Source organism: Musa acuminata, chromosome BXJ3-9, assembly GCF_036884655.1.
Source record: "Musa acuminata AAA Group cultivar baxijiao chromosome BXJ3-9, Cavendish_Baxijiao_AAA, whole genome shotgun sequence".
NCBI classification, from domain to species: domain Eukaryota; kingdom Viridiplantae; phylum Streptophyta; class Magnoliopsida; order Zingiberales; family Musaceae; genus Musa; species Musa acuminata.
Window position 1 is genome coordinate 1,746,969 of NC_088357.1, and position 15,523 is coordinate 1,762,491.

At 36.3% G+C, this 15,523-nt stretch overlaps 1 protein-coding gene across 2 annotated transcripts; it reads right to left on the reverse strand.

Moving 5' to 3' along the window:
- Positions 1 to 969: 969 nt before the first annotated feature.
- LOC135649933 (integrin-linked protein kinase 1-like) lies at positions 970 to 10,646 on the reverse strand. 2 transcript variants are annotated; one of them, XM_065168914.1, is made up of 12 exons: positions 9,962 to 10,645; positions 9,682 to 9,756; positions 9,460 to 9,564; positions 8,429 to 8,514; positions 7,209 to 7,329; positions 6,863 to 6,942; positions 6,174 to 6,236; positions 5,961 to 6,076; positions 5,033 to 5,118; positions 3,147 to 3,277; positions 1,598 to 1,726; positions 970 to 1,248 (listed from the first exon to the last, which is right to left on the reverse strand). In XM_065168914.1, exons 1-12 carry the CDS (start codon positions 10,376 to 10,378, stop codon positions 1,242 to 1,244), a joined length of 1,416 nt encoding a protein of 471 aa, XP_065024986.1. In that variant the 5' UTR covers positions 10,379 to 10,645; the 3' UTR covers positions 970 to 1,241. The 2 variants fall into 2 exon arrangements, with proteins under 2 accessions (XP_065024986.1, XP_065024987.1); XM_065168915.1 differs by lacking the exons at positions 970 to 1,248; positions 1,598 to 1,726 and having other exon boundaries at positions 3,170 to 3,282; positions 9,962 to 10,646.
- Positions 10,647 to 15,523: the final 4,877 nt, after the last annotated feature.

The window sequence follows — 15,523 nt, forward strand, 5'->3', positions numbered from 1 at the left end:
TGTTTTACTTGTTTCTTTTCGGAGGGAAAGATGGACTATGGTGCAAGGATTCGTCTACTAAATCAAGACAAGAATAAATATAATACACCTAAATATCGTTTTGTTGTTTGCTTTATATCCCGACATTGAGTTGTTTATATTTTATTTATTTACATTGTTTTGAAGTATCATTATGTGTTCTTAAGTGAGTATGTGGTTAAACCATCAAGAATATTGTTGTACAAATAATATCTTCAATAATTATTGTTGGAGATTTGGTACTTGCATCAGCCTATGCACAAGAATTACCTCGTTATAGGCGTGGTAGTATGCCTTACCAATTAAGCAGCAGGTTATCATGCATTTCTTCATGAAAACTTTTATGCTTTCCTCTATTATATAATTGCTTACTCAAAATACAGCTTATTGTAGACTTCTTTTGGCCATCGTGTTTCGAAGAATCTAACACACGACAACATCGGGTTTCGCATATAAAATAATATATGCGATAGCTGAGCTGTCTTCGAAGCATTCCAAATTTGGGAAGAAGTTAAATTTGGGCAAATAATTTCACATAGATGTCAGCCTTTTCGACCTCCTTCCCTTTTGATTCCTCATCTTATATCGTCGAGGTATTGATCCTCATTTCCTATTTCATTAAACTGTTCTAAAACAATGGGATACAACTTAAATGCTTGACTTTACCTCTCGATCATGTTTCCGAGAGAATGGATCGTGAATCCATAACCACACTAGAGATAGGCACCGAGAGAGGAGTGGGCGAGAAGGACAAGAAGGATTACTCTGCCCTGTTTAGCAAGTTTGGCACAGATAATCTATATCACTCTTTCTAGAACATGAACTCGTCGAGTCAAGTTTGAGAAGACATTCGATACATTCTTGAGCTTCACGACTCTTGATCAAGTTTTGTAGGCATTCACTCCACAATATTGCAAACAGACACAAGAAGACAAGGAAAAGTCATCCACATATCGAGTAAATCCAACACTTTTTATTAACCTTCCGAACATCAAGATCGACTCTTCCAAAGGTATCTCAAACAACCGCCTTGATTTGTATCAGATGATTATTATTCGGTATACATATTACAACTTGCAATCTAATCTGGCTTGCAATGAATGACAAAGCATTGCTGTCCTTTACCAGGAGGAACTGATCTTTATTAGGAAGCAGTGTCCGTCGACAAGAATTACATACTTGTGCTGCGACATCATCGTAGTGAGAGCCAACTTATCACGGGATTATCTCCTGCAAAATGTCAAGAATTATGGCCCTGCACTGTGGAAAATTATCCAAATGCAGCTATTTCATCTTGGTAAGAAATCTGAAAGGCCATGTGAACTGCAATAAACAAATATGAAAGTGCAAAAACCACAAGGATCCCACAGATTTCACATAAGCAACATTTGCAGCATCATGATTTGCTCAAGCATTTTGGGAATCCTTAGTATGTCTTAAGGTATGTGAGGTCGAATGCAAATAATACCAGAGTGATATGACATTGTATAACAAGTTTTCAAAATATCGATAAAAACAATGAAAAATAGTCTGATTCTTAAATGTTAATTTGAGAATGACATCGCAATAATTGACATACCAAGGAAGCCTAAAGTTGTCTTTCCATCGATTCTTTGGACAATTTGCATACATCTTGTCCAGTCGTAGAATTATCTCTGAGAATGTTGGTCGCACCATGGGCTGAGGATCCCAGCATTCTTCGATTAACCTGTACAATATATATCACTAAATTGTACTTCATCTTATAAAGAATGTGCTTCAATAGTGCAGTACAATAAAGTAGCCCAAAGATGCTGATGAAATAAAATTTACGAGAAAATGAAATGTAGCGTATGATTTCCTTGAACAACCCAACAAAAGTTGCGAGTTCATCTTTGTCAAATAGAAAATTATGAGCTCCTATTAAGATGGAAGATTATAAAATTTGGTGACTCTTTAAGAAAACAGAAATTCCATACTACATAGGCTATATTTTTCCAAAATTCATAGGACGAGTTTGGATTACAACATTGATTTTTATGAGCTAAATCTGATGCAAAGAACAGCATTTTCTTCGAGTAGTGTTTTGATCTAAGAGAAAAAAAATCTGACTAATCCTACATAACCAATATTTAGAAGACTTCTCTAAACTTCCCAAGATGAATCAAATAATTGATCAGCTATAGATGTTCATTATCTTTCTTTCGAACAAATAAAAGAATTTATAATTACTGCAGAACTAGCATGGATAATTTACAATGGAACTACGAGTGCCAAAACCATGGCAAAACAAAGAGTTTTGACAGCAAAAATCAAGCACAGTAACTCAAACGAGATTTAAGAGTACTAACTGCTGATTAAAATTTTGAAGGGATCAATGCTCTTTGAAAAACATGTCTGACACAATCACTCATTGTGACACAAAACTTCATGAAATTTGTTTGTCTACATTTTAGGAAAGACAAAATGCACTCATGTGAATGATTATCACAATTAACTCTACTTAAGTAATTAAAAAAACTCAATTTAAGTAATTACGACAAGTTGCAGCTGAAAAAAATTAGCATCAATCTTGTGTTTCTTTCTTACCCAAAAAAAAAACAACTATACTTGTACAACTCAAGCACACCTAGTATAGAAGCCATTGCTAAATTTACTAAATTTGACAGATCCCACTATCTCTTTCAGCATATTAAAATACTTCCTATAGAATCCATGATCAAAAGGCACTATGAATCAAACAAAAAATAACAGCAAAATTCGTTCAGAATCTTGCTAATTACACCTTGCAAATAACCTTAGATTACACAACACATTAACAGATGGCTTACTTCAAAGTGTAGATATGAAACAGAGTAGCAATACGATCTTATGATTAGTAACACTATCATATAAGGCGCTCTGCATAGTCTCTAAATGTACTTTGGGAAGGGAATAGGCTAAAGAATCTGCATTGCTGGCCTTCAAAAATTTTATACATTTGAAAAAAAAAACTATCTGTAATTCTGTTTATATCAATTCTTGATTTAATTCTACTCAAGCAAGCATCATTTTGCACAATATTTACCAATAATAACTTAGCTATCAAAAACTTGTGTAACCCTGAACCGGTACTAGCAGAAGTCTACAATTTAGGAAGAAAAGCTTACTCATTTAAATCAGCAGGATAATTCTTAGATCTAGTCTTTAATATTGGTCTGCTTCCTTCCAAACAAATCATTTTAGCAACATCTTCAGGAGCCTTGGTGTGGGTGTGGAAAGCTGGAATTCCTTCGATCATCTTAACTTGCAGAAGACAGGGATATTTGGTCAATGAAAATCGAAGTTAAACTAATCTGCATAATATATAATATCTAACATGAAAACAAGATTAATATAGCCAGGATGTACACCAGAGCATGGGAAAATGGCAAGCTATAACAGGATCAGTCTCTCCGACATTTCTTCTGTAATTTCTACCACAACAATCATAGAAGCTTGATATTCAACTTATGAGCAAGGAACAAGCCAAAAACAAATTATTCTAGTCGTAAATCATCATCAAATTTTCCTTGTTTTCTTTTTTAAACTTTCTATTTTGGATACTGCATGCGCCTACGGATAGAGCGGTCCGCACACCTGCATGCATACTAGTAGTGAATACACATTGTACCAAAACGGGATGGGTGCATGCACATGCAGAGACAGAACTTCCAGCAGCTCTTCGAAATGTACAGGGTCAAACAAGATAAGTTCAGTCCAGATATAAGATCTAAAAGCTTAGAGTTAAATTCCTATGAATTAGGGTTCAACCTCGAGCTCTCAAAACAGCCCAAACATCAGGCAATGATTGACACTTGTCTAAGCTATAGCTCAATGCTTGTGGCTCAGCTTGGCCACCATGGGAGATGAGAATAATACAAAGAATAGAACACTTTTGTTTTGTTATGTTATGTTCTTTTATACATTGGTTTCAAAACGACCGTGTTTTTTTCCAATGGTTATGGAGGCACCTTCAACTGTGCTTTGTGCTTGCACAGGAAAGGCGTATGCAGCCACATAGTGTTTCAACAGCCTCATGGCAACAACAACCATCACGATAAAATCTTTGATCTGAACCCATTCCTCAGCCATCATATCTGGTACAACTCAACTACATCAAAGCATCGCTAAACTTCACAAAGTATAAACAGTTAGAAATTGAGAGGGACAATGAGAGTATGGTTTAAATTATCGATTCGACTGGTATGTATCAACTGGTATTTAACAGTTCAAACAAGTATTGGTAATAGAACATACAGTAGAGTATCTATTTAGTAACACTGAGCAGTATAGGTTAGTATACTGTGCAGTATGCTGGTACAATACTGGTCCACTAGGTTATCAAAATTAGTAACAGGTGCTTAAATTCACAGCTGAGATGTTCTTACTTTTCTATTGTCAGTAGCCTACAGTGAAAATGAAGCAGGAATGCACCAAATTAATTAGTCAAACAGAGACTATCGGAGATGGATTTGTGGCAAGAATTAGAGTAGGGAAGATTGAATCACTTGCAAGGATCCAACATCCTACTTAATCTTCCTTTAAGCCAAAAAGAACTAAGCAACGCCTAAACAGGGCATTGTCTTAAACATACAAAATTAAAACCAAGAATGATTTTGGCCTGAAGACCTTACCAATCAAACAGTTGAATACACACACAACTAAAAAGGGATAACTTTTACAATGACCTTAATGCATCCATGACATCATATAGGCAACCGAGTGAAATAGATTCACCAACTTTATACTATCAACATTTATAATCATCTGAGAATGTTCCAGAAAAGAAATTTTAATTAAAGTGCTAGATAGGCAATTTAAAACAGCCCCAGCAAAGTCCATGCAAGTTCCACAACTGAGCTTAATTTAAGATAAACTCTACATGAACTTAAGCCGTACAAATTAGTCATAAACTCAATTTTAACTCATAACAACATCAACAATGTTGATGTACTGTGGAAGAAAATAAAATACTGGAAACCAGATAAACAGAAGAGAAATGAATCTGACAAACCTCATAAAGGATAAGACCGAAAGAGAATGAATCAACACTTTTATCAAATATTTCATTCTTGTACAACTCTGGTGCAATATATGAACCTGTAACAAATGACAAAGAAACACTTATAACTGGTTGATATAGGCTTATCAAAGAAAAAATAAACTAAAAAAGCACGACACAGATGGAATTAAAATGCAATTGTAGTACCTGATCCTGTCAAATATGTTCAAAAAAACATTTGTTTGACCTATTACAGTTGAGAATCTGTGGAATATGTTTCTGTACCATATAACTCTAAATACTTGTTGCATCTATAAAGATTCATGTCTAATTAGCTCAGGCAAGTTACTTGCATTGACTCTTTCCGACAATAGAAGCTCATAATGATTTTCCAAAATGATTCGAACTTTGGCAAGATCCTCATGATTCAAACTCCCTGATAAACCTTGATCATATGTTTTAAGATGAGAGTCATGTGTCACTCGAATGGTAGCAAAAAAACGAGCGGTCCATTGGTGTTAATATGTGCTAATTCGTTAAAGTAAAATCCCAACAGCATCTGGCACGGTGCAGTTTGGAATTTTAGAAAAAATAGAGCATCCAATTTAAACTGAAATTAATAGTATAAAATCATACATCATATGAAAAAAAAAGGAGTAACAATATTATTCAGCCATAATGTATATGAAAAATACAAATTGAACAAATTTTATCCTTATGGATGTAATATATATAGGTACATAATATCTTCAAAATATAATAATTTCACAACGTAAAAGAATCAGACCAAACCAAACTAATTTTGCAGAAATTTTCAATCGGTATGAATGTTTTGTTAGATAAATCATAACTGTGTGCACCCCTATTGTACTCCAGGAACTAAGAGTAGGTTTATTGTAGCCGTAGGTTCATCCTTGCTACACAGAATAATGCAACTTACTGTTAGTATCAGCCATGGGATTCACTAGCTTGTATCTGTCAGGAGATATTTTCAACATCTTAATCGAGCCAAAGCCTGCCACCTTCAACTGACCACCATCATCTAGCAAAACATTTCTGGCACCTTACCGTAAATCATAATCATATAGTAGACAACGAGTAGCTATGAATGACACTGCTACCTGATTGAAGTTCAGATAGTGGATAATCTTACTTTGGTCTTAAGTGACAATGGATTATTGGGTCTGGTTTGCACTCATGAAGATAATTTATGCCCCTGAATCAAAAAGAAATCAATACTTTGTCAAAAAGAAATTCATTTTTCATATTGGTTTGCAGCATGAGAATTTGTTACTGCCTATAATATGAATGCTATTCAAAATCTACATGTCCACAAGCATTAGTTTACATTTGAAGAATACAAGCAGTGAACAGGAGGCATGAAAGGGAATGTTAATGGGTACCACCAATAAATATGAGAAACTGGACAGTTAGCCAAAACCAGCATCAGGTATGGAACAAGGATAAAGCAATAAACTTTGCCATGCAAGCAAGCAGAAAAGCATAGCTTAAAATTTTCACCAAAAAGTGAAGCTTCTTCGTTGAGAATTGAGGGGGAAAACAATGGAAGCACACATTACCAACAGCTACGAGGAAATAGCTCAAGTGCTAAGCAAATAGGCAGTGAAAACAGAGAGGAACTTTTTCTTATTTTTCTCAGTAACCAATGAAGCCAAAATAGTCCATCAACTGCACATGTTTAGTATCTAAATAATATCAATTTCATTTCAATCTTATGATTACTGCAAAAAGATGAAACAACAGACATAATTCTTCTCTGGGTTAGAAAAAAGGGTTTCAACTAGTTAAGCCGGCAGGAACAGTAGCAGCTTAAACACATGCCTGGCGATGTCCAGGGCAAATCGAAGAGCTTTATTCATCCGTAGGCGTCCTTTATTTTTAAGATAGCTCCCCAGGTCACCCTGAGTTTCAAAAGAAGCAGAACATCTAAGAGGTCATAGTCATGAATGTACCATAATGCTGAGCCATTCTTACAAAAACTAGGTGTGTTATAACTTATAAGCATCTTAAGCAGTTGGAATGCAAATAGAAAGCTTAAATTAGTTTACTAAGAATCAGATAGAGAATGAATAATAACTAACACGTATAGAATGTCACAGTGCTATGATCAATTCAAATGATTGATTTTTTGCCAAAATTTGTAGCATGCTTTACCAATAAATCTTACTTTTGGAAGATGCTCAGAAACGATCATCATGGGTAAATTCTGTGTAACGGCTCCAATAAACTGGACCACATTAGGATGTCGAGTCTTCTGCATCAAAGTGAGCTCATTCTTGAAAGAATTTCTGCAGACATAGAAGAAACATTGAATAAATAAAAAACCATAACAAATCAATTAAAGTTGAAGAATCTGTATAACAGCATACAGAAACTAAATGGTGGAATAACTTGCCAGTAATTTCAATTATTTCATGTAAGAGCAGAGCATCAATGATATGGCAGCAGCAAGTGAACTCTATCACATGATAAAAAAAACTTTCATAAACAACTTTATTAAACTAGATGCTGAAATACTATTTATAGTGTTGAAGACAGAGATGTGATTGTGGAACTATGTTCACTTGATTCTCAAACTCGTTTGATATATGAAGATAGCTTTATATCCTACATAGATCCTTGTAGTTCTCGATTCTGTTTTTCTTTTTGTTTAGAGAACTTCAGAAGCTCACCCTTGCCTCAGTTTGCTTTGGCAAGGCAGCTCTGATGGCAAAGAGATCAACAATGATCATGCATTTAAGGCTATTCTAAAAACTAAAAAATGCATGATCATTATGCAAAATAGGTTATTCTAAAAGGAGTCTCACAGTCACGAGTACTTAACCCTTCATCCTTCAAGAATGATTGACTGGAATAGAATGAGTCAGTATATAATAACCATAACGGACCACATAAACACTCCACGACATGGTTGATGGCTATTGGTCAGAACCTAGTACAGCATAAGCAGGATAACTACGTCACTGCAATGTGCCTCTGAAACACATTCAGATTTAAAGAAAGGAGCCACACCCTGAAACTAACATGATCAGGCCCTGAGACTGATCTTCTGATTGGATGTAAGGAGAAAGAACTGCTTGTTTAATATCAATACGATATTGAAACACCATAATACAGAAATTTATCAACATACCAGTGTTATGAACTTTGTATCATGCCAGAACAAAAAAAAAAAAAATTTTTAGCAGCTCACATGCTGTAACTTCAACTAAGAGAAAGCAACTGATTCAACAATAAAATATTTCTACTGAAGTTGGATGCCAAATCAAATTATGTTATGACACAAAGATGTACTCCTAACCCTAGTAAACATGCCATCAAGAGAAATTTGTAACAAAATACATCTAATGCACCAAACATTTGGCTTATGGAAGAATGAACAAGTACATGGCAACTGGATCTGAATAGGCATCCTGATCAAGCATCTTCACAGAAACCTTTGTTCCATTCCACTTAGCTACTTGACATGTGCCCTGTTGTTTCAGCCAATGTCAAACGATGATCAACATAATTAAGAAACTAAATATTTCAAATGCAGCACGAGTGAACTACACACAACAAGAATCACAACAACAACAACAACAAACTCCCAACTTATCAGAAACAAATAAAAGGAACACTTCATCCAGCAATACTAATTTAACAGACAAAGAAACCAGAACTTAAAATGAATAACATATTAATCTAACAGAATCATACTAGTTGAAGCAGGTCATATAATCAGAATACTTCGAGTACAACTACATAGCACCACATATGTGACATGGCAAAGGAATAACCATACATGCCTCGAATGACATTTTCAGGAGAGTGCTGGTATCCCAACAGCACTAAAAGAATGGCGCTGAGCTCGTCAGGACACTCCCTGTGCCAGTCAACAGATTGAAATTGGTGTGGCTATGTGCTACAACGGCCAACATCACCTCTGCATGTGTCAACACGTGATCCTTGATGATTGTAAAAAATGACATTTTACTTTTAAAACTCTAAATTTTCATGAATATAATGCTGCCCTGATTGGGATAACAATAGTCACACTGTTATGAGATGTTTATGGCTTTATGTATTAGTCACCAAGCATCTCCCTGAATAAACAAATGAGTCAAACACTAGATAGTCCTGGCTCAAGCTTGGCTTATCCGTAACTTGTCTGCATTTTAGATAGTTCACAGTTCCATCAAACTCAGGCTGCTCGCAAACAACTCATCTAGTTTGCTGTTGACAACAGAAGGCAATTTAAGCATTTTGCAGACACAAGGAACCCACCATAGGATTTTACTTTTATGAGCCAAATGCTTAGGGGACAACCTTTCTAAAATACAGACCTCTTCCTCTTTCAGAAAGAGGGGCATGTATTTTAATACAACTTGAGAGCAATAATATCTGAAACAAATCTCAATAAAGTGCAGAGAACATGCCTTTTGGAGTTCATCACCTCGCCGGAAGTGAAGTTCTGCTGGGTTCAGCTCATACTCAGGAACTTCTTGGGGATTATAAACTGTCATTGGAGTTTTTCTAGTTTTCTGTGAATACACAACAAAATTCAGAGATATACAGAATTTTGCAACAAAAATACTTTTTTTTTCCTCAAAGAGACGCAAAATTTTCTGATTTTCCCTTATATTTGCAATGTATCCTACCGGGGTTTGGGCTCCTCTGGCCTTCAAGAGACCGTAGACCTCATCGTTCCCATAGTACTTAGCATCCGCAGAAGCCTGCATTTAGTTAAGACAACTGTCGATTATATATTGCTAATCGCAGACCAGTAGACATCACGTTGTTAGAGATGGAAGTGTAAGGTTGATGGATTCTGAACCCATAGAACATTCCATTTCCGGAATATTCTAGTATCACACAGCTCACGTTCCAAAGGAAGTAAATCTTGAGAGAGACAGAGAGGAAAGTGTGTGAGCGCCATACCGTGCTTCCCCACCGATCTCTAGCATCAATGTTGGCCCGCCAGCTGAGCAACAGCCTGACGACATCCACATGCCCTTCACACGCGGCGATGTGCAACGCCGTCCTCCCGTCGAGATCGATGTTGTTCACGTCTAACCCATCCTTGAGGAGGTCCTCGACCCCCCGGGCGTCCCCCTGGCACGCCATGAACATAAGCCGCATGGTGGCGTCCAGATTCTCCGGCAAACCGAGCTCCCCCCTCACGGGGCTCCGCCGGTTGGGATCGAGCGACGACTGCCGCCCGAAGGTGAACCGGCTGGCGCTACCGAGCCTCGGGTCGAGCGAGGCCTGCCGCCGGAGGCTGAACCTGCTCTTCGACAGCGACCCCAGCGAGAGCTGCCGCGAGACCCCCCGCTTCAGCTTCGCCACCACGTCCATCCCCGCAAGACTCAGTCTTCGAAACCGAATCAAAACACAATATTGGTCCACCGACGTACGAGCAAGATCAAATCTTGAAGCCGGAAACGATAAAACTCGGAGACAATTTCCGATCCTAACGAGATTAGGGTCGATACCGGAGACAGGGAACTCGAATTGGAGCTGGTGAACGACGATTTTGCCGATAAACGGGAAAGGGAAGAGACTTTGAATCTTTGGGACGGACGAAGAGAAGAATGGATACTTCTGGAGAAGAATTCGAACCCTTATCCTGCGGGCGTCGACTTTATTCTGCTTCAAAGCCAGGGGAATAGTCGGCAAGGGTGACGGGTTCGGAAGGTTGTGCGGATCCTTTCCAACAGAACCTCTCACTAAAACATTTGCAATTCCTTTTGCTCGTTTGTGAGGACAAGGATCCCATCTCTTTGACGGGAACCAATGGTGGAGGATCTCGAGACGTTTGTACTGCTTGGATAGGATCCCTTCACTTCAAGATTTTGTGGGGGAGGGAAGGGAACGGCGCGGGGGAGAAGATGAGTGGCGAGGAAAAGCGTAAATACCAGGCAATGCAGTAATGCTTCGGTGACGCGTGTCCTGTGCACCCATCACGTGGGACCCGCCAAATAGGCGTTGCGTCCTACGGTTAGTAAATGGTAAACGACGCGGGTTTAAGATCGAGTACGGCGAGGAATTGGGAGATGAACATGAAGTCGTCAAATTTAATATCGATTATTTTAATATATCGTATATTATATTATAGATATGACTTAGCAAAAGAAAAATATCAAAATAAAATAAACGTCTTATAAAATATCAATTATTGAAAGAAAAATATGATGACCAATAAAATCAAGTCGAGTGATTTTCATGGGATATGGCAACATCAAGACAATGTCATTTATGGTATATGTTTGCATTATTTTAATTCTTCTTATTTTATTTAATATGATATTAATCGGATCATTGATTTAGTCAATGGTTAAATCATATATTTTATTTAAAAATATTATATGCTAAATTAAAATTTTTAATTTAATAAAATAATATTTATAATATAGTGAAAGAGAATGATTGAGACAAAACATATACATCGTAAAGATTTGTGTAGATTCTTTTCTTCCATCCTTGTAATGAAAAGACATTGATGATCATGAAATGATAAATAAAAATTGATGATATTTTAATATCCTTCAAATTCAAACGATCTAATTTGTAAACCGAATTGGTCGATGATTGTGTCTCAATTATCGATCAATTTTTATAACTCTTAAGTTTTGGTATCTATTCTTCCTATGGAAAGCTTGTCATGCAATCATTAGAGCAAGCATTTGAATCTTCAAAGAGAGCCATTAAGCATTCATCTCGTGTTAAAAGGACAATGGGCAGTGATGGTGACGACGAGCTGTCTTCACCTTGTCACGGCCTACCATGTCACCGTCATCTTAATCTAAGGTGGATCCAAAAATCGACAAGAAGCTATCCCTAACTCGACAAGGACAGAACACCTTCCACTGTCCTCATCATGCTCGAAGGGCAGCCGACCTCGAGGTCTTCCATGGTGTCGATAGTTTTGACTTCCATCTTGATGTGGACTAGGAAAGAAGAACGAAAGAGAAGGAAAGAAAATTGAATATTCTCCTCGGTGCAACCTTTAGTTAATGATCCTAAATCACTCGAATCGAAAATTAGAGAAAGAGAGAATCACTTTGTTATTATAGAGAAGAATATAAGGGATGGATAAGATAATATAGGCTTAGGAAAGATGATAGTTTTATATGACTTTACGTTTAAGTTGTGCATCAAGATTTGTGATTGTATATATTAGTAATGTATCAATTACGATATAGATCATCATCGTATCGATCTATATTAGTGTACTGAATATATGCTTTAAATATTATAAAAATTAAAAAAAATAATTAAAAAAATTACGTCAAGCAATATAAATCCTAGATTATTAAATGATACATGTCTAAGCGATATGATCCATCAGAATAAAAGATCAATTAAATAAGTACTATCGATATCAAATCCGTTTCAGATAGTATTACACCAAGCGGTGTGCATATTACCTTACACTTTTATCATATTTGAACAAATGCTATATTCGTTGGCTGCAAATTATAACCTCCTTCATAAGAAAATTCTCAATTATTTGTTTGATAAAATAATAAATACCAAAATAATAATTTGATGATTTAGATTGAGATAGGAAGTGGGTAACTATAGTTATTAGATCCAATTAATAAATAGCTACTAGGGTTAGATATAGAGATGCAGACATGTATTGCCATTTAAGAAGAAGTACTTGCTATCAGTATCAACACCATGCAATGAAGCAAAACATTCATTTTAATGAAAGCAAATTTAATGCATTGTGGTGGTCTCCTTCACCAACAACTACTATCCACCTTCTTCGATTGATCTTATTCAGAAAAAACATATGTGATGCCATTCATGATAACCTACAAGGCCTCACCTTCTTGTATCTTTTCTTCTTTCCACTTAAATGGTAGGTGCGACATAAACATCCATTGTTTGACCAGACCTTTCAGAGAGAGATGCATAGATGGCAATCACATCCTTCAGAAGAAGAATTCAAATCAGCATGATGAAGCTAAGGGGAGACTTGAGACCTGGTAAAGGATGAGGGCTGTGCGCATTCCCACTCCCTTTGGACTTGTATTACTGGAGTGGAGCATACGTCCCTTCGTCTTGGTAGGAACATGGTGTCGGCACTGACCAAGATTTGCATCTGAAGAGGTCTGCATTAGTGGAGTTTGTGACACTGGAACTGCAAAGAGAGTTATAGAGTCACCATCGAGTTGAGAAGCATCATGTAGATAGATAGAGACTACCTCTAATATTGGCCAGCACTTATGGCAAAGTGTTTCTTGTTCAAGAATTAGAGATCATTTGTCCCTTCTGAATTGGTTATTCATTTCAATCATTCATCTATTTTGGTTGGACTTTCTTTAACACACGGACTAGTAGAAAGAAGATATGGAGAAAAAAATGGTGAAAATTGATTCATTCTTTTATCTTTCATTTAACTAACCATTAAAAGAAAATTAGATTTACTTTAAATATTCATCTAGGCGATGGTGTACAGGATTCCCTAATAAAAAAATAAAAAATTTTATAAAGTCAAATCTTGATTATCAAAGTTGGATACTAATTTAGAGTCAACTAAGATCCTTTTATCCTGAGAAATTAGTGAATAATTTATCCTCACATGTTTTCCAAATTTATAAGACTGCATCAAGATGTTATTAATAAGACTCATTTGAACTTAAGTTATTAGATGACTTAACAAATTTAATTGAGTTTTTTTATTGAAAAAAACATTTCTCAACGTACCTAAAAAGTCTTTTTTTATTAGCCTTCGAATATTGTTACCTTCACGATAAATATTAATTATAAAAATAATGGTATGCTTCTCTCGAACTTATCTATGGTGGTGGTATGTCGAACATAATAATATTAGATCATTTATTCATATGCTATTATTAAATGTTTAAGATTTATTGTCAATATATGGACCATATACTATCGTGATATTGATTAAGTCATTGTTTTTTAGACTCCTTTCATATATTTTTTTCTCCTTTTCTTTTTGTTACTTTTTCTAATATTCATATCATGTCATTATTCCTAAATCAGATTTGAATCTTATTAATAAATTTTTAATTTTCTCTTTCTTTTATGCGACCTTTTCTGATGCCAGTATAAACTGTACAAGGAGGAAGCGATTCACACCCGGCCAAACTCGTTCAAAGGAGGACTGAGTCACCCATGGAAATTTTCCTCGAGGGCCACGTAGCTCACGGGTGCAATGTGTGTGCCGGTTCATTTCAACAGGCTACGTGTCCCCAGAAAATTTTCATCGGTGACTCAGTCCGCCTGACAACTAAAGCTTAGGTTGGGCTGGACACAGATTTGGGCTTCAAAGTTCTCTGCTTCTGATTGGACCATTAGAAGCTCCAAATATTAACCTGAGACCAAAATCACAATTATGTTTAGCTTTTTCTATGTTCTTATCAAAATTTACCACACTTGCATACATGTCTAGATTTGATTTTTTTTTTGTTTATCTTATATGTCCATTGGTTTGTTTTTGTCACAAATTGTTCATGGCAAAAGTAATTATTTGGATTTGGTTATTTGGACACTTTCCTATTACTCATAGAAAATACTTTTTAATTGTAAAATAAACTTTGTGACAAGCACAAAAAAAATAAAAATATCAAAAAAATTATTTAATAATTATATTAAAATAGTTTATCGAATATTTAGATAACTATAAGAAAATTATCCTCTAACCCAATTTGGTTCGAAATAGAATCGAATCAATCATGAACCGAAATTAATAAACACGATCGATGGTTTGATGATTCTAAATCGAACGAAGTCATACGATTCCAATCGAAGTCACCTTTCGTTCCTCTAATCTCTATCTCTTCTTCCATCAAGCATAATAATCTAAGTTCCTATATCTTCCTCTGTCAAACTGCTGGCGGAGCATTTGTTTTCTTATAAATAAAAAACCAATTTATGGAAGAATTTAGAAAGGTTACATCATTCTTGAACGTGAAGGTTTAGGTTTCTTGTGTAGCAACCAAATGAAAAGATCCAAGCAATCCGTAGCTTCTTCTTCTTGGTTTCTGCAGAAGAAGAAGACTCCTCAAGCAATCTAATCTGCAGAAGAAGAGATCCATTCCCTCCCATGTGGCATGCTACTAACAAATAGCTCGAGTTATGAGGAAGCAACATGAAGTACGGCACACCGTACTCGTTAGGATTGTAGAGCTGACAAGCTCCCGAGTCAACTGTTGAGGTTGCAGGAAAGTGATTCTTCCGTCACCTAATGCTTCGCAAGTCATCCACAAGAGTGAGAGACACCTACAATCTCACGCGCAGCAGACCTTTATTCGTGCTGCAGAGAAGACATTAAAAGAGAGAACCTTTGCAGCCAAACCAGGAGGTGGAAATATAGATGATAGGAACATGGGCTTACGGGATAAACCTCAGTCCGAGTCGAGGAAGTCATCGAGGTAGCTGTGCTGGAAGATCTGGAATGATGTGCATGATTGCTGAGACAACAAGGCAAGCAAAGCCGATGGCACAAGGCTTCTCTGACATGCC